Here is a 24620-nt window from a genome sequence, read left to right as displayed (position 1 = left end):
TTGAAATTTTTATTGACATCCGTACCTTTTGTAATACATAAAAATATTTTTTGTATCATATTCAAATTGGAAAACGTTTTTTTTTTGTAGAAGATGTTTATGTATCATAATATGTATTAATACATATTGTGTAATTGATATTTATTAAGAATTTATTGAAAATAAGTGATGGATAATTTCACCAAAATATGGATTCTTTTTGTTATATGCAAATTAATGTGCAGTAATAATCTTCTTAATTAATTTTCTACGGTTTTAATTTATAATAAAATTCTTAAGATATTCTTCATGTTCCAGAAATATAAAAAAATAAAATTTTGTGTATGCTTTGTAATAATTATAAGATATTATTGATTGAATGTGTGGTCCATAGCAGACACTATTTGCCATTCTTGTCTGGAGTCTGGTAATTAATTGTGACCAGTACTGCTTGCAATATTTAAAAAATATTTATTTGAGTAAAATGTAAATGAAAATTCCTGATATGTAGAAATATCAGGATAAAAATTATAATGGTAAGTAATCATTATTAACAAAAAAAAACATTGTTTCCACAAAGATATGGAGGTCTTGAGCTAGTGTGTTCATGTTCATACTTTATTGGAAAATGTTATTTTGCTTATTTCAACGTACTATCCTGACCTATAAAATAGGAAGGTTGTTACAGTAAGAAATTTCATCTTTTAATATCACCAAAAAAATGCATTCAAAGCTTGTGCTTGAATGTTTAATGTATTCACTAATATTAACTATAACCTTGCATTATTCTTTATGTACTAAAAAAATTTGCATGGTAATCTTGTTTCTAAGAATACCCCTTTTTCCCCGTACCATTCCAAAAAACCCAGCAGGATTCCCTTTTTACTAAAAATTTGTTTATCACAAGTACTTTTTGATGTTTATATTAATTTTATATAAGAGGTAATATTGAATTTGTGGAATCCAAAGTCTCATTCCACTACAATTTTGATGATTAGTTTCAAACACGTGATGCCTAGTAGACATTCTTAAAAAAAAAAGCACTTGCAAGTATAATAAGCTGATAGATTTCTCTTATTGATAGAATAATGAAACATTTGCAAATTATTTTAATGGTGGATTGGGTTGCTTCGTCTTATAGTTAAGCATTACAATTATTCATTCCTTTACATGATCCCTTCTGAATCATTTAAGTAAACATAAAAATTCTTTATACAAACTCATATACATTTAATTTCGTTAACCGTAAGAACCTAAAAAAATACAATGAGGAAGTTCAGCGCTACGGAAAATTGAATATAAAAAATGTTTTTTTAGACACGGTAAAAATTAAAGCATTTAATTGTATGGCGAAGCTTCTCGAAAATGTATGAAAAAATTCATAAAAACTAAAAATGAACTACCTTTAAACGTCATAGGTTCTGGTCAGCAGCTGTTTAGAATAGCCAATTAATTATGTGTTGTGATATATTTCCGGTTTCATACGTATGGGGTTCTCTTTTTAAATGTCTGCTCAACTAAATAAATAATAATCGAAGAGTAATTTCAAATTACAAAACTGAAAAAAACATAGCGATTATAATACGTTACATAAAAATTTTTTTTTTTGCTTAGTTTGAATAGTCTATTAACAAATAACAAAAAAAACACTAAACTTCCTCATTGAACAATATATTCTAAAACGCTAATGCGTAGTTTGATTGGCATATTTTATAAAATATATTATATTTTAATTAATGGGACTTTGTAAAGTTAAATCTACGGAGAAAATTCGCAGCTGTATCTTCATTTGGTTTTTGTAATATTCGTCACCACAAACCAACTAATTTGGTTCCTATAAATCTGATAAATAGTTTCATTAATGACTTGGTAGATTGTGATTAGTAATGGCGTCAACATCAAGTGGAAAATAATCAAAGAAGTTTGCATAAAATTACATATTTTATTAAATAAAATGATATTAAAAAGTATACATTTATGTAGAAGCACCCCAATAAAACATTGAAGATTATGTACATGTATAACATCAAATGATGAGTATTCTTATATTTTATTCATATCCTACAATGGAAACACACCTAATATTTATAAATTTTCTGCTAATAAAGAAATACTGTGAATAATTAAGAAGTTTTTTTTTATCACCAGAAGGTAATAAGTATGCTCAATATAAAAACAAAAGATATAACTACATTATATATTTCATGATATATAAAGAAATAAAGGTATCATGATTACAATTTATATATGAATTTGTAATAAAAATACAATATTTTTTGTATATCATATTATGCGAATATGATATTTATTATTATGTGGAATGCAGCACATCATTTAAAAATTGGAAAAGAATAGGAATGTATTTTGTTGCCATAAAAAATATAAAAAGAAATCTAGAAATATTTCTAAAATACTCAAAATACAATTTTTTTTCAAACAGTATTTTCAGTATTCATACTTATATCATGAAATAATGAGACTGGTGTGAGACATGTGACTTATTGCAAACAAATATATATTCAACTTTTATCCACTTAAATATACTCTTTTCACTTATCTATACGTCGCTGCATACGTTTCTTCCATTGTTCGAAGTGGTTCTGAACCTTTTTGGGGTCAGGGAGCACTTTTGATCATAAGGAAAATTTGGGGTACACCAAAACTAAAGAATCAAACATACAAAGATAACTTTTATAAAACTGATTATTTTATTACTGACAAGTTAAAAATTACATTAATAAAAAAAATACACAAAAACATAAATACTACAATGAAACTTTTTGTGGCGAAAATGATTTAATGTGACACCCGAGCTTGTCAGCTTTTACAAATTTCAGCGATATTAAGTCTAATATTTGATAAAGCTACTCTCATTTCTTCATTCGAATCGCTAAGTTTTTCGCATTTCTTCATTTTTATATTGGTCAATGTCGAGAAATCTAGCTCACACAAATATGGGGTTGAAAACTGTAATAAAATTTTCAGTGCCCTTGTGGAGAGAGTATTCGTTTTGAATAAAAATCTAAAATTCATCCAGAGTTATTTCTGAGAATTTTATTTTTATAGTACGATCTGTTGATAGAGTAATTAATTGTTCTTCTTGATGCGAAAATTCACAATTCGATGTATCCCTAGAAATATCAATTGCCGTAAGTGGATTTCGTATCCAGTCATAATTTTCTATATTTATTGAAGGAATGTAATATTCAATATTTTCTTCCAATAAAGTTAATTTTTCAATATTCAATATTTTCTTCCAATAAGTGTTGTTATAGCTGAAATAATTTTCTTAGCAGTGTTTTCGTTTAACGAAGGAATCATATCTACTTGTTTTTTTCTAAAATGCTATTTTTCCAAAAAGTTAATTTTTTCCAAAAGACTCAATTTGTCAGTGCATACCAAATTTTTTTATTTTCTTTCTTGAATGCTGGAATTGACGCCATTCAAGTAATCAAAAATATTGGCTAAATATGCCATTTTAGCACACCAGATATCATTTTGAAGACATTGTACAAAATCATCTATACCTTCATTTTAGAAAAAAAGATCACTTCAGTGTGCAAAAGCAAAACACGTGTTTTTAAAGGTCTCGATTTTATGTAGTTTACCATATTTACAACTTTGTCTAGTACAGGTTTTAATACAAACGGTAACGTTTTGGACACTAGTTTTCTCTGTGCAAAAAACAGTGTGTAGATATAATACCAGAGTTCTTTTTCTTGGCAAGAGTTACATATCCTTTCAATGAACCTACTATTGATGGGGCCACCTGTACAAATTCCTACGCTTAACTCGCATTTTCAATTGTTCTAAATATGACGATATAGAATCAGAGATGTCTTGTCGAACGCTCGGTAAGCTCCTTGCAGCATAGGAATTGATTCACTATCTCATTTTCATCAATGAAACGAACGAATCCTAGTATATGTGCTTTGCCGCTCATATCAGTGGATTCGTCAATTTGCAAAGCAAAATGTTGGTTGGAAAGTGTATTGGCGATTGTTTTCTCAATATCATCCGACATGTTTTTAATTTTTTTTTTTTATTGTATCCAAATGAGGAATTTTCATTATTTCTTTTATTGCTTCATCGCCAAACATAATTTTAACTATTTCACAACATACAGGTATAATTAAAGTCTCTGCGATAGCATGTGGTTTTAACTGAACAGCAATTAATTCAGCAACCTTATATGAAGCTAGCTGTGCTGTATCAGAAATTTTCACAGTTTTTTCAAAATATTTAACTTGTGTAGCTTGCATATCCAACATTAGTTTGAAATAATCTTTAGTTTTTGTAGCAAGATTAGCGTGCATTGATGTAAAGTGGCGTTTCAATTTGGTAGAAACTATCGCGCTATTGGACAATTTTTCTCCACATTGTGGAATGTGATATTCTTCCTCATATATGTCTTACCTGATATATTTATGTAGTTCGAAATTAAAGGTGCACTCATGTTATAAACAGCATACACCCAACACTATCGAAATAAGCACACAAAATATTATTTTATCACAGTCTGTCTATTAACTATATACATGCAATAACGCAAGGGAAAAATCCCCTGCGTGGAAGTGCTAGTAACCGAGCAACGGTTCTCGATAGAGTACTTGACCGCTATTGTGAGGTGAGCGCACACAACTTTAATTTGCAAGGGTGCTGCCATCTAGCCATTATATTTGCGACTCAAATCGCATAGTAAATGAGTCAACATGAAATTTTGGTTTTCATAATTTCGCGGAGCACTCGCAACAAGCTCGCGGAGCACTGGTTAAGAACCACTGCTCTAGCGCATCAGTTGTCCAGTCTCTTCGCAACTCTGCCGTTTTGCTTTTACATGTCCTACAGACTGAAGATATGTTCCTTTCAATGCACTTTTTGCTTTTGGGGGCAGGTAGGTCTCACATGGTGCTAGAATCTAGCGAATGCGGTGGGTCATCAAGAAAAGGAATGCGCTTGGCGGCTAAAAACTGCCTCACCCATAGGGGATTGTGAGCTGACACGTCCTGATGCAGAATTATTCTTCCACGACTTATTCTTCCACAAATCTGGTCTTTTCTACATTACTATTTCCCTAATATTGATTTAGACATCTTTATAGTATTGATGTTTTTTGTTGATATTTCTTGATAAAACTCCATAGTTAATGATTATTAAAAAGTAAAACTAAACCAAGAAGTTTCATTGATAAGTTTATTTATAATTTGATCATAATCATCTTTATAGTATTTTTTATTAACCCTTAGGCACCAGATCAGTCATGAAAATACCCTTGATATCGAAAAAACCGATCAGCGTTGCCTTCAATTTTGACTTGCTCATTTGCACTTCTTGACCACTCCCCAACCTTTAGAAAAAACCTAGAAAGTCTAGGCATCTACAGGGCTTCTGACCTGTCATCGGGTGGTTGTAGTGGCCACTTTACACACTGTACATTCACCATTTTGCCTATATTTGAACATCCATATTTCTTCAATTCTCGAGTGGATGCTGAAACATGGGCAAAATGGTGAATGTTACACAGTGTGTAAAGTGGCCACTTAAACCAGCCAATGGCAGGTTATAAGCCCTGCAAATGCCTAGACTTCCTTATTCCTTCTTTTAAATGTTCTCTATTTCTGTTGTTAACTTTATTTAAACCTTCAATATTTTTTTTGTTTTTTTCAAAAACATTGAACACAAATCAAAAATACATAACCAAACTTATTACTTAATGTAGTTGGACATCAAATTTCCAGGGCTTTTCTGCTGGTTTATTCAAAATAGTATCAGGTTCTGAATCTTTTTCCTTGAGAAAAACTGCGTAATACTCAATTGCACTAAAAAGGTTATGTATTCATTTATGTGATTTATTCATTATAATTTGATATTCATTGCACACCTGTTAAATTTCCCAAAACCTCAAGAGTACCCACTGGAATCAATGTCCAAAAGATAAAAGGGCACCCTATTAATTAATTAAGAAATTGGAATAAGTTTGTAGGATTTATAGTTAGAGATTGACAGATGACAATGAGGTTGCTGTTGTGTATTTATTACATGGCTAATAAATAGTGTTTTTTTTTTTTTTTTTTATCATATAAATAAAAGATGAGTGATCCACAATCCACAAATCCACAAATTTGAAATATCCAGTGACCAGTTTCATCGCTTTCGCAACATCATCTGGTCGAGACCAGTCTCGAAGATATCGCGAAGGCGATGAAACCGGTCACTGGATTAAAGTATCACTCGTCTTTTATTTATATGATAAATTACAATGAACTTCCATCAAGAATTTTCACTTACAAACTTAAATAGTGAATTATGTCGCGCGAGTTTTACGGCGATAAGGTGCTGAAGTAACTGCACTTGAACTACATGGTGCAACTGAGTGCATGCTGCAATTGAACCTTACTGGACTGAACTGGGCGTTGACTGCGCCCTGTGGTCTCTTTATAGGCCACGCACATGGTAGGGACGATGTCAATGTACTGCAGAATGTTGATCTTGTATTTCGCAGAACGTTATGAATTGAATTCAATAGAAAACGCTAACTTGTTTCAATCGGTCGTCGCCTTATAATTTTAGGTGAAATTATTTAGCACGTATGTGTCATCGATCATTGACTATGAACCCCACAAGTTTTTTAGGAGAAAAAATGTGTCCCGACTTAAATGCTCCTTCTAAATTACGGTCATTAAAAAATATGTATTTTAAAACTTTTATTTAAATAAATATATTGGCAAACTTTGCACTGTTTTATTTGATATCACGAGTTGTATTACTAAACTATTTTTAAAAGTATAAGGTACTTATTTACATAGTGAAATAAATGATTTTGTGATTTTTATAGCACGTTTAAGACGCTTAGACATCTCTAAGCTGCAAGCATCGGATGTATACGCATCACCATTTGCACCCTGTCACTGTATGCATCACCACAAATTAAACATATACATTGATTCCCTTTTCATTATGCAAGCGTAATTGTTTTAACTTTATAACTGTTCATTTGTTAGGTAGGATTGATTTTAGAGAAGTATCACTCTATTCATGGCATCTCCCTTCCTTTCGATAGCTTTCATTGTTTTTATCTCTCTAGTAAATATACTTTCCAGATATTACTCGCAAAAAAATAATTTATAAAAATCTACTTAAGTATTCATATGCATGGATGGAAAAGGTACAAGGGATAGTAAAAAAAAAATAATGTGTTCGGTAATTAAATTTAATACACCCTTAAGTTCTTAGAAAGCACAGTGCTTACTAAGCATCATAAATTAAACAATTACATCACACATATACATATATATATATATATATATATATACTATTTATAGTTATACATTCTTACAAATTAAGGGAACAATGAGTTGATGAATCCAACATTTTATTTTGCAAAATGTTATAGCTTTCTGTTTATAAGAGTGGCATACCGAAACACGTCCAGTGTTATACCCTGCACGAAGACTTAATACTTAAAATAACATTAGGGTCCTCTTGTCTCAATTTCATCAATATATATTGCAATAATTTAAAATTTCTCAATAGATATCGGAAATTTATTTGATTTCATTAAAAAAGTTTATAATTATACATCAATGCGGGACCAAGTCAAATTTATGGAATAGAAAATATTTATATGGTACATAATATTTATGTACATAGTCCATAATTAGAATCTCCAGTTCTGATATTCACCGTAGACTCTAGTGCTACGAGCACTGTGAAGAAAGACTTGCATCACTCGAACAATCGATGAAACAAATTGTAATATACATAAATATGCCTGTTTTTACAGAAGACATAATGAGGCGTAGTTGATAATATATAATTAGAGCATAGTTGATAATATATCATCGGGGCACATTCGTAATCGGGAAGTTTCCACACTTACTAAAATATTAACAGTTTCATTGAAATACACAAATAAATACTCAATATATGCTTTTGTCACTATTCCTAACCTGATTTATTTTATAAATTAGTAAAACAAGTTATGATCTATGGCAGGATAAATTAATGTATTTGGTGTAGAAATAAAACGTTGATTTAGAATGATTATTGATTGATGAGTTTTCACTTAAATCTGATACAATTATGATACAATGCTAATTCAATTGGCTCATGTAAATAACGATCTGCTAAAAGATTGGTGTTCCTATTGTAGAACCCTATGTACTATTCTGTGCAAATAATGGAAAAGGAGAGACACGTGAAACTCATACTTTATATAAAATAAACATGAAACCAATTTGTTTATTGCATGTTTCGTTTTAATTACAAGCCATCAAATTAATAACATAAACAAGTCACAATGTGATATTGAGATCAGATACAGAACAAATATATTTATATGTATTATATATTGATTTACATAAATTGTTTTAATCCCGTAAAATTATATGAAAATATATCATGGTCAAGGTTAAATCCACTACGTGTATAATATGTGATGAGTAACATGTACACACATATTTAGGTACTTTAGAGTGTTTAAGATAAAATCATTTACATATTAGAGCTGCAAATCATATCCTATTACATTTTGGTTGCTTACTGTTGTTGCTATATAACAGGATTAAGCCATTAGTAATCCACCTACAGGGATTACTTTACAAAAAACCAAATAATTTAGTTACATAAATAATACCCCTTGAAAATGCTTTGGAAATGAGCTATGGCAAATTGTTTCTCGTGTAAAACATAAATTCTCTCCAAACTTTTCCTACATAAAGATAACTTATTCTAAATAACATGCTTCAGAGCATAATTTTTCCCTTGTATAATTGTTCTTATGTAAATAATATGAAATTCAACTTTTTAACCTAATTCCCATATATTTAGATCCTTGTGGCGATGAGAAAAAAGCACACATACTGACTGACACATACATCATTCTATCTTAAAGTTGTAACTCATTTCATCACATCTGTTCTTGGTCAATTTAAAACAAACAACCATCAAATTCATTTCCTACCCGTACTGGCTATCGTAGCAACTTAAGGCATTGAAACAAGATTTTACTGCTACTCTCGAAATAGTAGCAACAACGCCCGTCTCGTACCACCCGATATTAATCGGCATTGTCAAATAATATACATACATAATTATAAATGCATTCCCCAAATACGAGCTGAATGCAACATAATCTAATCAGCAATATTGCTCATTAACAATATAGTAGAGGAGACATCACAGGGTGATTTAAAGTAAATAATATAATAGTGGAAATTAATTAGGGTCTACTTTCCGAGTGGTCCATGATTGATTAGCGTACCACGAGAAAAACAACCATGCCAGTTTCACTATTCTATAAAAGTTCATCTATAAAGATAATTGTAACTGGGAGTTATTAACCTTAGCGACCACATAAACAACTTGTGCAAAATCGCAATGATCTTCACTCGCTAATAAAAATTTAAACCTTAACAACAGTTATTGAAAAAGTAGGTATAAATTAAATAAGAAATTCAAAACAATACTGCTTAGAAAGGCTAATTATTTACCATTTCGAAGTAGAGATTGCTGAAATATATAAACAAGTCTAGTATTAGAGATGTACAAAGTAGTTTTTTTTTTTAATAAATAATATTACCTACATACTGTCGGTAATATGGCAATATGACCTATGTAAAAAAAAATCAGCTTTGGGAGAAAAAAAACTATTTTTATTGAGCTCCTACATATTGCCATATCACTGATGATATGAGAAACAAATCAAAACATATTTCTCTACTCAAATAAAAATTTAAAGAAACATGACACAACAATGAGCGATATATGAATCTGACTACAAGGGCGGTTTAATAAGTATCCGTAAATGTTGTTGTCACTCTCCTGTCAAATGACACTAAAAATAAATTTAACGCTGATTCATGGGTTAGTTTGTACTTGACAGCCATTACGGTAAGCAGGGTAATATGGTTTTCCTTAAAATAGAGAAAGTGCAGAGTCAAAGGATTCACTTTTTGCTTTTGGATAGGAAAACTTACGAAATAAAGCAAAATTGGATATAGTTTATACCCATCGCCATCAATGACAGTCACATATTGGTTCAACTATTTTTTTTCCAACAAAAGTGCGCGAAGTAGCACAGGCCATTGGTGTCGAAAGGAACGGCAATTGATAAGCTGGCAATGAAAATGCTTTTGACGCGATGGGTGCCGCGCTAGCTTACGGTGGACAATAAGCGGGTGCAGCTTTCAATTTAGAAGCTGTTCTTGGAGCCATTTATGCGAGTTTCGAAGGACTTTTTGGATCAAGTTGTCACCATTATCATACACTAGATGCCGGTTATTGAACCGCCCTCGTAAATAAGAAAATTAACAAAAAAAATTACATTACATATTAAAAACTGTTTTGTCATTCGATTAGCTCAAAAGTAGGCTAAAATAGTTTTGGCAAGTTTAGGTAAGATTGTGATAAGAAACATTTTCAATATTTGCTTCTCACATGATTTTATAAAATATATATTTATATACCTAGAAAAATAAAGAGATGAAGCTGCAAAATAACATCCTCTAAATGCTTATGAGATACCGCAGGACAATTTTAACTTGTCATTAACTTGAGTTTTAAGATAATATTGATTTTGTTATAATTAACAATAACATAGTGTTGTAAATGAATTATTATTATTATTGATTATAATATTCAATTGTGTCATACTATAGGAATCGCAAGTATTGAGATTATTCTACCTTTGTTGAGAAATATTCTTTCATGCAAAATTAAATCTAAAAATGACATGATCGTAAATCGAAAGAAACTTATTTACAATGTATAATTAACTAACGGCAAATATACTGATTGATCTATATAATATGTAGTATGTATTGATATTGAGACCAATTACTGAACACAGAGCTTAGTGGAAGAATTGGAGATGTATTTATAAGTTACGTTTTCATTAATCCATATAAAATGTGACATGAGTTTGCTAGAAAAACAATTTTATAATTTTTTTTTAATCATAAATTTGTTAGAAATAAAATCAAGTTGTTTTTGGTTAATTTGGTTGCCTCTTGTACTCTTTATATATGACAGTATTATAATATGGTCTTACGAGAGCAGTTGGTGGGTAATTATAGTTACCAAACCGTTGTATATATCTACACAAACACATTTCAACGATTTCACAATTGGTTTAAATCAGAGGACTTTTACGCACTCCGAGTCATGTCTATGTCTGATCCGAGTATATTGTGTTTTTATGTCGGATTAACTACTGGTAAGGGGTCGAGCGACATCACTTCAGAGTCTAAATTATTTTTTGTCAGAACTTAAAAATGAACAATGATTGTGTTAAAATTCACATTACTTCACACTGTAACTGTAACATAGACACAGGGAGTTGCGGGGCGATATAAGGGCGGGAGCGTTTCATTAAGCGAAGTACATGACCTTCTTGGTTTCATTGTGGACTGTGATGGCGCGCGCCATGGCCCCCGGTGTGCGATCCTCGGAGCAGCCGGATTGGTGTGAGCCCTCTCCCGAGTCGTGCTCCTTCTCCACCAGGTGGTAGCGCGCGCGGAAGGCCACCAGGTGAGCGTAGTACGCGGGTGCCGGGATGCTCACGGAGCGTGTACAGCGCACGTACGTGTGGCACAGCTGGTACGTGAGGCACTGCAGCTCATCGGAGTCAAAGTGATTGTCATCCCACAACACGTGGTAATGCGAAGGCCGACTGGTTCCCTGGGGACATTCGAACATTTAACACGAGGGATTACTTTTGAATGCATCTGTTTCGTTGAAATATTAGATGAAATGAAAGTTTACCTGGATTCCTTGATGACTGCACAAGTAGAAGTCGAACTCCGTGGGATGTGTAATGCCGACGTCGACTGTCGTTCCAGCGGGAATGTTGCCCGATTTGCCGGACTGTTCTTTTTTGTCAGCGCAGAAGAGGCGCGTGTGGTGACGCTTTTGTACCACGATGAAGGTGATGCCGGGCTTATAGTCAGCCTCCAACTTGATGCAAGCCTCGCGTACGGCTGTGAGTTCGTGCTGTAAGACATGGATAAACTGCCCTTCTGACACTCCGTCTCGGTACATGATAATGCGGTGAGGCTTGTATCCTCCTGTACTCTTGTAGAACATGATGAGCAGTTCACGAACCATGCTGCTCATTTCCTGAATGATCTCTTGTCTGTAAAACGTACAAAATATATTTAACATATGACCTTAAATATTTTTTTACAAAAATTATAAAGAAAATTGAAATAAATACAAAACAAAACGTTTGAGAAAAACAAAAGGAAAACTACATTGTAGAAGGCGGTAATAGCCATACTCAATCTTTAAATAATTTTGCAATCGTACACTATAAAGTTAATAGAATCTCTAGTCTCGGAAGACATTCTAAATACATATTCTAATTAAAAAAATCTGCTCGACGAGTGTCGTGTAGTATAAAATGCGAGAGGGAAATGAAAAGGACAAACAAAAAAAAAAACACAAAAAAAAGGGAACGTTGCGTGGAGGGTTGGGGGAGGGGAGGGAGAGAGCACCCTGAAGGAGTAAGAGTAGAAGGAATGCACGTGCCTGTGCCAGAAGAGTGAAGTCTCGCGAGGAGGCGAGGGTGGTGTGTCAGGATCGGAAAGTGTGGCGTTCCGCAGGAACTGCTGGCCCCTGAATACCAATAATTGTTTCTATCAATTTATCCGTTACACAGTACATAATCACCCATCTTGGAACAAAACAACTCGCTTCATACTTCATTAGAAATCATGTATTATTGCACTTGTATTGAACATGAACAAAATGATACAGAAAGTGTTCTCCCGGAAAACGAGCGGGACGGGACTACTGTACCTGTGTTGCTGTACGCGTACTGTAGCCGCATATCTGGAGGGATGCGCATCCATGGAGCCCACTACGGCCGCTATGGACGGCTTCTTGTTATCCCCAGCTGGTGGGTGGGTCACGTCAGCTCCCAGGAATATTACGGGCTCGTTAAATACTTTAGGCCGAAGCGAGGGAACCAGAATAGAGTTGATTCCCCCTAGTTTCACATTTATTTTCAAACACAGGTTGCTTAGAGTCTGTGGTGAAGTCTTGTTTACATTTTTAGCTTGAACACATTGTGTCGCCATTCCCAGAACTGTGTCACCAACTCTTTTGACTTCAGCTGTAAAGAAAGGACAATGAAATTATTTAATGAATTCAGCATTCGATATATTAAAAGTATTTTGCAGGTTACATTGTACGAATACCTACCATAAACTGGAGTTTTCCCCGGAAGGACAACCACGACAAGTTGGAGAGCAACAAATGTTGACTTGAGATATTTAAACATGGGCTCCACCTGATCTGGTCCAGTAGCGTATTTGCAGAAACATGGCTGACCAATTATCGGCATTCCAGCGTCATTTGAAATCTTCTGCAATTGTTGCGTAAAATTTCTGAAAAGGAAATGATCAGAAATATTACTTGTGGATGGTTACCATCAGTGAGGCATTAAGGAGGCATTACTTTATTTTTAAAAAGGAGGAAAATATTTTTTACCTTGGTTTTCGCTTTATGTTAGTATAAAACCATTTTTCGGGTATAATTAATGATCTAAACCTTTACTGTATTATAAAACGGAATTAATTTGAATAGCTAGAGAAGCGGCTTAGGACTTTTCTATATAATTTTTATTTTACACTTTATAAGCTTAGAAACACAAAGGAAAATATAAAAATAACATTTGTGAATATCAACCGTGTTAACGTCAAAGGCTTCACCCCAGAATTCTGAAAATTCTGGTTTCATTATTTCAAATGTGAAAAGGATACAAGGATTTTATTGAATTGGTGTAAAACACATTTAAAATAATAAAAATGCTTTTTCCAGATTTGAACATTGACCTGAACATAGTCTATATAAGTTGTCAAGAGTAAGAAATATACTGACTTGAGAGCATCCTCCCGTACAGTGCGCTGTGGAGCAAAGCAGGCGATGGCCCACACACGGATCTCCACTCCCATGAAGAACTGCTTCCCGCGCATGTCCCACACTCCCTGGTTGGGCATGGCCTGCTGTTTACTCTGCGAACATGCCACCATCTTACTCCGACATCACTACTGCTCGCTAACCAAACTTTTACGGGCCTTAATCTCATATATATACCTACTCATTTAGTACAAACTTGATCGATTTGTGAATAATTACGCATAGAGAAATTTCTTACGCATAAATAATTATGTGCAATAATGTTTTCTAAATTATAATAAATACTAGCACTGTGAAATAACACATACACAGAAAGTGAAAATAAGATAAAGTATTTTACTTGTCCACCAAGAGAGGAGATGCGCCCTCCATATTGTAACTTGGGCGGAGGTAAAACCCTCCCACGAACTTCCATCATACTGTTACTAATTGTGAGACCAAATTCTTGGACGTATGAATCATTATTAAAATCTGCTCTTCGCACAAGGTTGTTGATTTCTCGCTCTCTAAAAACAGAAAACAAAATAATCATCAAAAAGTGTATTTATGAGTCATATTACACATCATATATTTACTATGAGAATTCAATTGTTTTAGACTGGGGAGAGAAAATTGTTTGTTTTAAGAGATGCAAGAAAAATGTTGCAGCAAATCCTGATAAAATAGCGAAAACATGGGAAAATAAAACACTACTGGACCTGTCAGGAGCACTTCGAGCTGTGGCCTTGATCATGGTAGAGGTTTGCATATCGGTGAGCTTCTTGATGCAGCGCTGCCCGGGAACGATATTGCACACCTCCAGTGGGAGATATGTGTGTTTATGTTCTTGCCCCACTTGGAGGCACGGCAGATGAGGGTAGCGCAACTTCATCTTGTACTTGTCCAAGAAATATTTAGCCACGGTGCATTCCACAGTTTGTCCATTTTCCAATTGCAATGGGAACCTAAACATGACAAGCGATACATTGACTAGACTTAGAGACAATGAAAAAAGGTAAAGAAATTGGATTAATGGAGCGGAAAATGCTTACGATTGCATTTGGGCTGGTCTTCTTGTTACATTGCAAACTCTATACTTCCTTTTCATGGTGCCACAATGCGTAATTTCTATTTTAAGTCCTTTAATTTCTTTGGTAAATTTAACTCTCTGCGAGTCGGTCAGGGGTTTTCTCTGTTCGTTTATATCCCGGATGTCGAGGACCTCGCACATAAAGTCGATGACAGGCTGGGCTTTATAGAAGGCAGTGGCGGATACGTCAATGTTCAGCATCATCTTCCACTGGCTAGGCCGCACGGATTGGTGGAAACCAAACCACACTTCTCGCCCTCCACCTAAGGGGTGGTAGTACCCATCCGGGGAGGAGAAGAAACTTCGCCCCACGGGGGTGTAAGTCATGGAGGGGAGGTGACGCATCACCACGTCCAGAGCCAGGATAGCGTCGTACGGAATCTGCCGTGTGCGTCCTTCTAGGGCCTCCTCTAAGGCAAACAGCGATACCTAACAACACATAGACATTACCTCCCAGAATAATGGCTTAACATAAATATGTAATACTATATTCATTTTTCATAGAGGTATTTTTTCAATAGATTTTTAAGTGTTGCATGTACCGTCATAATATATGATATTAATGGAATTACATTTTTGTAAAATGAATTAATTTCTACATGTTAATACAAGTTATACAAATGAATCAATACATGATTCAACTCGACAGATGATAAAAGCCTTGTATTGTAAATCAATGTATTTGAAATGTGTATAGAAATATGAAGTAGAAATACCTGTGCAACCCACTTTATAGTGACTCTGAAAACTCGGTCTTTTCCTTCTCCCGGCAATGTGACTTCGAGTTCCACTCTATCATTACCAATTGGAAGTGGGTCCCTTGTGTACAGATTATTTCTGCCATCAAAAACAGGTTTCAACGCTCCAAATATTTTACTGTATGCGTGTACCATAGTCTCGATAATTTCTCGGTTTACCTAAAAAAGAGTTCAAATAACTTAATATACTGAAAAACTAGGCTCGTTTGTGTGGTTGTATTGTAGAGTCCCTATTAAAAGTCCAAGGTTTGCCATTATATTACAACTTTATTATTATCTAATACAGCTATTGACGACCCATTAAAAAAGGTGTAAATCAAAGCCAAACTGCCTGAAAATTAGCAAGTTAAATTTGAAATATCTGAGAAAAAAATATGCAACTAAAAGATTAGATTATTATTCAAATACATATGTTTAAAAACAATATTTTAGTATTTTGAAATAGAAGCTTATGCCTGATTAGGGAATGTAAATTTGGTGTTAAACGTACTAAATAAAGCACATAGTATGTTACCCACCTTCCTAGGACACTTGTCTGGTTGGATATTGATGTCATAATGATGAACGAAGCCTCGTGGCATGGAGATCTGGAAGTGGTTAGCGCGCAAGCCGATAGGGCGGCCCTCGCGACCGAGGTTGGGGCGGCGGGGGCACGAGAACACGGGCAGGTCGGGGGGAGCGGCGGGGGCCACCAGCCCCAGGGAGCCCCCGCCACCGCCCCCGCTGCCGCTGCCCCCCGATACCCCTGTCACGCCGCTGGCATTGGACCCCACGCTACCACTCGCTGGTGGCGCTGCGCAACATATACAAATCTAGGTACATTCAATTTGTAAAACACAATAAAAAATCACAAGGCAAAACTCAAATAACAAAGCGAAACGATGGGAGTCCATGTGATTTTTTCGTCAAAAACGTACAAAAATTATTGTTGTATATTAAAAAGACAGATCCATTGAAAATTATTCACAAAAAATTATTCAGCACATATTATAGCATATAAAAAAACAGAATACTTAGTGCTTTACTGTAAAGTTAGACATTTATGACTTCCACCCTTTTGCTTTGTAGGTACCGACATAGGGAAATCATCTAAATTAAAATGAATATTTAGAGATTTGAAAATGCCGTGAAACATTTCAATTTGATGGAATATCTTTTAAATTCCATGAATTGACAAATGAATATTACTAATTACCATGGTGTAAAAAGCTATACATAAGTGAATCACCGCAATAAAATAAAAATGTATGTTGTAAAAATAAAATCTTTAAAAAAATATTGATTACAATAATGCAAGTAAGTTTATTAAACAAACTAACAGTCATGTAAACCTATTAATAGCTTCATAATGTAAAATGCACATTCAATGAATGTAATTATATTTTGATGTTAGCTGTACAAAAGTACTTTGAAAACCATTATGAATTTGACATAATTATTAAATCAGAATATATACAGGAAGAAAGCATTTAAAGACACTATTAAAATAGCTGAAACATATTTTTTTATTTTTGAACATTCCGCTTCTTGTAACATTATTTTGAAAGTAATTACTTAATGCATCAAAGATTACTTTACAAATTCATTCAAACTAAATATTTCAGTTGAATTCGCTAAATGGTTGCAGGAAATTATAATATGCATTATTTATAAGCATCCAAAATTCATATATCTATAGAATTAAGCATGGAAAGGGAATCTAAATTAAAGTAACACATTTGTGGAATTTTAAATTTAATAAAGAATTAACAAGCGGTTTATGATTATTATAAATGGTTTTTATATCAGGGAGAGTTGTTTTGTACAAACTCTTATTTCATAAAGAAATATAAGTTTTCACAAAAAAACTTGCATGTTGTGAGATGTGAATAAAAATAAAAACAAATACCTGATGAAAACATGATATCATTAGTTGTTAATAGTTTGTATGAGGACACACAGTTTACCTTAGTGGTGTCAGACGGTCGGTGGTGTTGCTGAGAAACAAGAATATATTAAATTAATGTGTTTATTACGTGAGAGCTGTTCGAAGCTGGTCTGGGGCTGTGACGGGCTCGGGGGTCTCGGTGAGGAGGAGGTCCAGGACTCTATAACAACACACGATACGTGAGAGGAGACGTTCCACTCTCCACACCAACTACACACTACATGCTGCTACCAGGCTCATACTGGGCCCCAATTGTTCGCCTTGTGGTGTAGTGTTCAGTGCGTTTCGCCACTGTACATGGGGCCTCCGGTTCGATTGTAAAGAGCAAAATTAAATATTAATTTGCAAGTTGATTTTGCAATGCAATATTCCATAGTCCCTGGCACCGGAAGCGGTAGGACTGATTGTCTCGCCTTCGTGTAACAATCGACTAAGATACAGTTCCCCATGCAACATTAGGTGGAGATATGGGTAAGAAGATGGAACAGTATTAAGATATTTCAACTGTACAATTTTACTTGAAAAAGACACTGCTAAAATAAAAACTAAATTAATAATACCAATAGCAATATTAATTTGTTTAATTGATATAAATTAGTGAAGAGAGCTAATAATGTATGGATTTATTATAAATTAGGCATAATTTCAGATATAAGACGCAGGAATGTTCCGAAGTGTGTTATATACTTAACTCTGTATTGTTAAGCATTTGAATATATTGTAATCGTTAGTAACTTTGATCCAGCCATATAATACTACACATCTTGTACTACAGACGTACAATGTACAGCATGAATATACTAATTGTAGGAGGAAGACTGGAACATCCTAATGACTATTACTAAATTTACTTAAGAAAAATCTAATCTATGTGACAGGCAATACGTTACTCAATCTTACACATACTAAAACAAAATCAGAAATGCTATGGTCGAACTGTAAGGTGGTCAAATGCTTCAAAAGAAAAAATATTTGATGAATAAAAAAAAGCAATGATGCATCACCGTTCATTGTATATATCAATGACATGAATCTATTTTTCTGTACATAACGGCAGTTTAGCAGCTATATGCTTTCTTTTCATTATCTTCCAACTTATATTTACAGTCTGCATTACATAATGGGTTAAACAGCCCGTAAAGTAATGTAGACTACAATTGTAAAATAAATAACTTTTGTAGCAATTTGAAATTAAAATATAGAAAATCAAAAGTTAAATGCCTCAAATTCAAATATTATTCCATCAAGTAAAAAAAATATTTAATGAATTCACATGTGCATTCGTCCATATTTAAAAATAAGAATTGAATTAATACTTCTTACTATAAGCCTCGTGGTGTAATGGTCAACACGTTTGCCTATCAAGCGAGAGGTCTCGGGTTCCTGGACCCTGAGCGTAAGATTGATCATCTTATCTTTATGTAACAAAAAAATGATCAAGATATGCCGCGATTGGTGTACTAATGCAGTGCCCTATGCACCATTAGGTGTGAAAAGGGAATGATGATGACTATAAACCACAAGCTTTTAATTAAAGCACCAATTTGAATCATGCACCAGAAAATTATATTGGCCAATCACTGGATACCAATAATAGATCAAAATTGTATTGATAAGGAAAAGGGAGATAAGTCACGATATATACTATAATATCAATACAGAAAATATGCGCCGCTAATTACAGAGCCGCTGCAAATTTGTCCGCCTTGTGGTTAAATAGTCAGCGCGTATGTCTATAGTGCAAGAGGTCTCACGTTCGATTCCCAAAATGGCAGATATGCAATATTTATTTTAAGATTGTTTGTACGCCGGAATATTTCAGTGTTTGAACCAGCACCTGAGGCATAAAACCAATCATTTTAACTTCTAACGAAAAAATAATTACAGCTATGTTGAGATTTGTGTACCAATTCAGAGCCCTATGCACCATTAGGAGTGGATAAGAGAATGATGAATTACTTAGCATGCATATTTCCATCTATCCCACTAATCATTAATTTGAAAAAGAATACCAACAACATCGATGGTATAATTTAACCGGTCAGCACAGAAGTGACATAACCCGTAAATAGGTGTAAATTGGCATAAACATTGGAAAGGGTCCATAATCATGCATTTTATAAAGTGATAGGACCCACTCTTTCCCATCCATTAATAAATGGCACTGCTCACATTACTGCTAGTTTGTACACAGGATAAGTGTTCTTAGGAACATGGCTAAACTTTGAATGCGATGGTTTCAGTTTCACATGAGTGCGAGTTACGTCACTTCTGCGCTGATCGCCTCAATTGTAAAGACATTTAACAACAAATTAAATCAGATCCAATATAGGAATGGAAACTAGATTTTCACTTTGAAAGAATTCATCATAACATCTACAAAAACCGTTTTTATTCTGACAGGTTTCCCCTTTAATGAATTATTTCATAAATTTGACTTGTTTTTAACACTAACCTCGAGTGTGAAGGGGCACTTTGAGCCTTAACCTGATAAATCTAAACTTACGAGTTTGTTGCGCAAGTGGGTGTCCTTTCAAGGCATCGGACCTTCGATTGGTCGATTTGTTAGTGAAATCGGTGTACCGAAATGAAAAGTAATATAACTTATGTCAACTGCATTTGAATTTTTACCATTTATAAATAAATAATTGCAGACTGATAGTAATAATAACATACTATTATGTTAAAACAAACCACATTTTTGTGCTCAAGCCTAAATTGAAAAAAAAAACAATACAGCTTGCTATTTGTTGAATATCATTAATTTATTATTATTAATTTTTAACAGTTTTTAATTTTGCTTGAGTAGTCATTACATTGTATGCTTCCGATGACAATTTGTAAAATAAATATCAAACATATGATGCATTAGTACACACCTTTTGAAAGTATTATAAATTAACTAGAAACTATGGTAGATTTGACAAAAATGACAGTCCTTTAACTCGGCAAGGAGGCACATAAAAAAATTGAATGATATCAAATTTCAAATTAATTCGCGAAAACTGTATTTTTAAAATAAAACTAATGATAATCGGTAATTGATAAAGATAATCACAAGTGTTTATATTTGTTTATTGTCGTGATAAACTTATAAAATTATGTAGGTTAAAGAAAAATTTTCGTATTGATAACCTTAAAATTAAAAATAATAAAATACATCTATGTAAATTCCGAGACAGAGATTCCATGTTTTCCATTCTTGCATATCAAATAATACATAAAGTATTAGTTAAAAATATTAAAAATGATAATTTTGACTTTTGAACGTGTTTGATTTCACGAAATGTTAACGATTGCCCAACAATATCGCTTAAGTGTTTCAAACAAAGGGCGTTAGAAGCATGTACTAGCCAGTTTTTGTGTATTACAAAACATATTATTGAAAATTATAACACATCAAATTTGTGTTATTAATATGATTCACTTACGTTGTCCTACAGGATACATTTTACAGACAAAATTTAACAATTATATGAAGAAGGACGCTTGAAAATCAGGTCTAAACATAAACGTCGGAAAACAGACAAGAAAACACACACGCCATTTCTCGCGGACGCCATATGCAACGTCATCAAAGTGTTGCCCGAAAAAAAAAAGCTAACATAAATATCGGGGAAAGATGTGTAGGTGGTCATATTTTTTATCTAGTGATCGCGTTACGTAGCGGTTAGCGCAGTTTGCCATCGAATATGAGATCTCAGGTGATATTCCCGGCATGATTGACGTGATATGTTTATAAAAGTGTTTTTAACATAATAATTTCACAGTTACCTTCTAAGGCTGATTCTCTTGCCTTCATTAAATAATTAATAATACACTTTACCTACGATACGTACCGACTATTTATTATGGATAAATTACGTAGCACCATTTTCGTAATAAAATACCTCAGGGGCTCTTTATAAAAGTAATATTAAAATTAATTTTAGTTAAAATACGAGTAACACTTTTCAGTAAAACGATTTAGTTTGTCATTAAATGCTAAATTGATTCAAATCAATGATTTATTGAACAGGTGGATTTGAAGTTTTATATAAATATTCGAGATCTGTTTTTAAGGTATATTACGAAAAGCGATGAGCTTATGAAAGAAAAAATATTTTATATGATGATTCAACTGCCCAACGCTAATTACCCAACGCTACATCGAGAAGATTAAAAATTATCAGTGACACGTAATAGATAGTACCTTAGAGAGCATAATATTAAACTCTTAGGGTAACTAGTACAAACAAAAAGCGTGGTTTGCGCTACAAAGTTAAGTAGGTGTTCAAAACAAATGCGGTATTTACTTTTTTTTTTATACCTGGCAATATCAATAAGTGCCTGTCTAAAGTTGTGCATGCGCAAAAATAGAAAATGTCTATACCTTTTAGCGGCTCGAAATCTCGCTCGGCTGGGATATATGCTGCTATAAACAAGAATTTAAAAATCGTCAACCTCAAAGCGGTTCGACGAGTCACTGTAACATTCGACCCTTTTAGTGAAAACGCGTCCTATATAAGGTAGGTTATCAATGAAGATAAGTTTCTCGATGAACATTTGCGAAATTTATTTATTGAATAAGCTAAAATGTATCGATTTTCTACTTACCACTGCACTGTCCACATCCGTATGCTTTTCCTAAAATGCTAACTGCAGCATTCAATCCCAATGACGCTATATTAGGAAGCGACAAGTGCACCAGTGAACCAGAGGTAGGCGCCAGTTCTATTTCAGTAGACATCTTCCTGTGGATTAAGTTATGATTATTAATGTTTTCAATTGCCGTTTTAGAAGATGTAACCAATCTGCGTAAGAAATGTATGTATTTGAAACACTGTTTTTGCAAAGTGAAAACCCCTATTTTGTAATGTTTGAATAATATAAATGTTATATTTCACCTCATAATTTCGGCCATAGCTTCCACCCACCCTTATTAATACATAATTCTAAAATGTTAATAAATACTTGACGCTCGTAGCATATCCATTGATTGAACATTTTCATTTGTTTACAGACAATTTGTGCATTACCTTTCATCTCCTAAGGTAGCAAAATTAGCCCCCAACTGTACAATAAAAACAGAAGTTGTTTGTGATCGGCAGGAGTCAACAGTTACATATAAGTTATTAGCTGATATATCAGGTAACTTTACACTTGTTGATATTTGTGCCTACTCAGTTTTGAATATACTATCTCCCAGTTTAAAAAAATATTTTTGTAAAACTACAACTATTATTAGTTTTATCCTTCTAATTAGAGTTACAACTCTATGTGCTCATTTTATTGTACATATAATGTCAAATTACAGTATAGATAAAAGTATGGGTCGCCGCATTTATTCCACCTCACATAGTCTTATATTTTTCTTAATAAAATACAAGACATTGCCAAAATGATGGCTGAAAAATTAGATGCTCTATAAAATACAGGACATTCGGTCCACTAACTCGGATCTTCACCTTTCTATTAGAGATAACATTTATTAATTATATTTAGAGCCATAAAAAGAAATCCATTTATCCTTTTAACTTCTAATGCAAAGCAAACTATAGATAGAAAGGCTTAATCGTGGGCTCCTATTTGCAAAACAAATTAATTATGACTTACGGATCTAGGGAATAAAATTGCAATCTATGACTAACATTTTCATTTTCAGAACAAATTGGTACAGAAAAAATAACGGTAAAAGCTAAAAATTTTGATACGCTGGAATTGTTGGAAATCTGCAATGAACATGTGACGAAGTTAGCTCCTAAAGAACAACAAACAAATATACTCAAGACGAAGTCAGAAAAGAAGAGCACGGCTAGACGCTGAGTAAGGAGTGCGGCAAATATGACACGTCACAAGAAAGGTAGTTTGCATGTCATTGATCACATCTACAGCCAGATCCCGGCCTTTACGGATGTTTTCACAGAAGATACATTCTATATATTTGTATTTTGTTTTGTTCTTTCCACTATAGTAGTAGTTGTCATCTTGTCAAAATATATTACAATAAAACCAGTGGATTAATTTACTGTAAGGTTTTTCTTTATTCGATCCCTGACCACGAATCACTTTTATTAAGCGTATACTCCCATTGCAACATTTATTGCTAGATAAATGTAAAAATATTAGTTTATTAGTGGAGTTGACCAAACCACGCCGTAATCTAATTAAGTATTATTGATTAATTGTCTTAGAATTGTAATAGAAATTGATTTATCCGATTAGTACTTCAAAACACATCTTCCCAAAATCAATATTTGACTGATGAGATGGATTATTAATAAATAATATTAATGATTACATAAATACTTCAATTTTGAGCCCATTTTTGAAGTCGTAAATAACTGCTAGAAAATGGAAAACAAGTTGTGTCAGAGGGGGGTTTGAACCTTGGACCTCTGATCCGTAAGTCCTTGAAACTACAATGGGACCATAACCCGGTTACACGATATTGATACTGGTTTGTAGAGGAAAAGATATACATGAAAAAATATAAATATTCGGTTGAATTAGGATGTTATTTAAAAAGCCCGAAAGTTTTACTTTGCTGAGACAACAGAAAATTCTAATTTAAAAAAACGTAAAGAAACACGTTTTTTATTAGACAAAAATAGCTGAAAATATAATATAAAATTCAGAAGATTTAAACACTTCTGAAAATTCTGTAATAATTCAGATATTTAGAGATGAGGTAATATAACAATTAAACGCCATATAAAGTTTTCAAGTGAGCTTTTGGTTCTTGGCTATGATAACATAGATGAAGTATTGATTTTTACTGATTATTAAAAAAATAGGCTGGACTATGAAAACTTGTAACTCCAAAATTTAATGAAAGAGATAACAGAGGAAAATTATGTTTCATGTCAGGAATTGAACTCAAGATTTCTTGATAAAATATGCAGACTTCTAGTCTAGAAATTGACTGAGCTGATGATGTGTCATTGGCTGATCATTAAGTGATCACTTTACACACTGTGTAACATTC

The 24620-nt window shown here is 33.3% G+C and overlaps 3 protein-coding genes across 10 annotated transcripts; 2 read left to right on the top strand and 1 right to left on the bottom strand.

Moving 5' to 3' along the window:
• Positions 1-10965: 10965 nt before the first annotated feature.
• Positions 10966-22494, bottom strand: AGO1 (protein argonaute-1). 8 transcript variants are annotated; one of them, XM_088229925.1, is made up of 13 exons: positions 22250-22494; positions 17742-17813; positions 16245-16519; positions 15685-15885; positions 14931-15397; positions 14598-14843; positions 14240-14405; positions 13861-13994; positions 13183-13367; positions 12778-13093; positions 12508-12594; positions 11743-12112; positions 10966-11658 (listed from the first exon to the last, which is right to left on the bottom strand). In XM_088229925.1, exons 1-13 carry the CDS (start codon positions 22380-22382, stop codon positions 11350-11352), a joined length of 2961 nt encoding a protein of 986 aa, XP_088086051.1. In that variant the 5' UTR covers positions 22383-22494; the 3' UTR covers positions 10966-11349. The 8 variants fall into 8 exon arrangements, with proteins under 8 accessions (XP_088086051.1, XP_088086050.1, XP_088086054.1 ...); XM_088229924.1 differs by having other exon boundaries at positions 13861-14012; positions 22250-22493; XM_088229928.1 differs by lacking the exon at positions 22250-22494 and adding an exon at positions 21085-21234 and having other exon boundaries at positions 13861-14012.
• Positions 21973-23661, top strand: mRpL53 (mitochondrial ribosomal protein L53). The gene is made up of 3 exons (XM_088229932.1): positions 21973-22161; positions 22656-22783; positions 23298-23661. The coding sequence occupies exons 1-3, from the start codon at positions 22016-22018 to the stop codon at positions 23456-23458; spliced, it is 435 nt and encodes a 144-aa protein (XP_088086058.1). The 5' UTR covers positions 21973-22015; the 3' UTR covers positions 23459-23661.
• LOC148279442 (uncharacterized) lies at positions 23477-23661 on the top strand. The gene has a single exon (XM_088229933.1). It carries the CDS (start codon positions 23477-23479, stop codon positions 23654-23656), a length of 180 nt encoding a protein of 59 aa, XP_088086059.1. The 3' UTR covers positions 23657-23661.
• Positions 23662-24620: the final 959 nt, after the last annotated feature.

Source organism: Micrasema longulum, unplaced genomic scaffold (assembly GCF_059751315.1).
Source record: "Micrasema longulum isolate JH-2025_06_02 unplaced genomic scaffold, ASM5975131v1 h1tg000724l, whole genome shotgun sequence".
In the NCBI taxonomy this organism is placed as follows: Eukaryota; Metazoa; Arthropoda; class Insecta; order Trichoptera; family Brachycentridae; genus Micrasema; species Micrasema longulum.
Note: the sequence above shows the minus strand (reverse complement) of the source record. Positions and strands in the feature narration are given on the sequence as shown.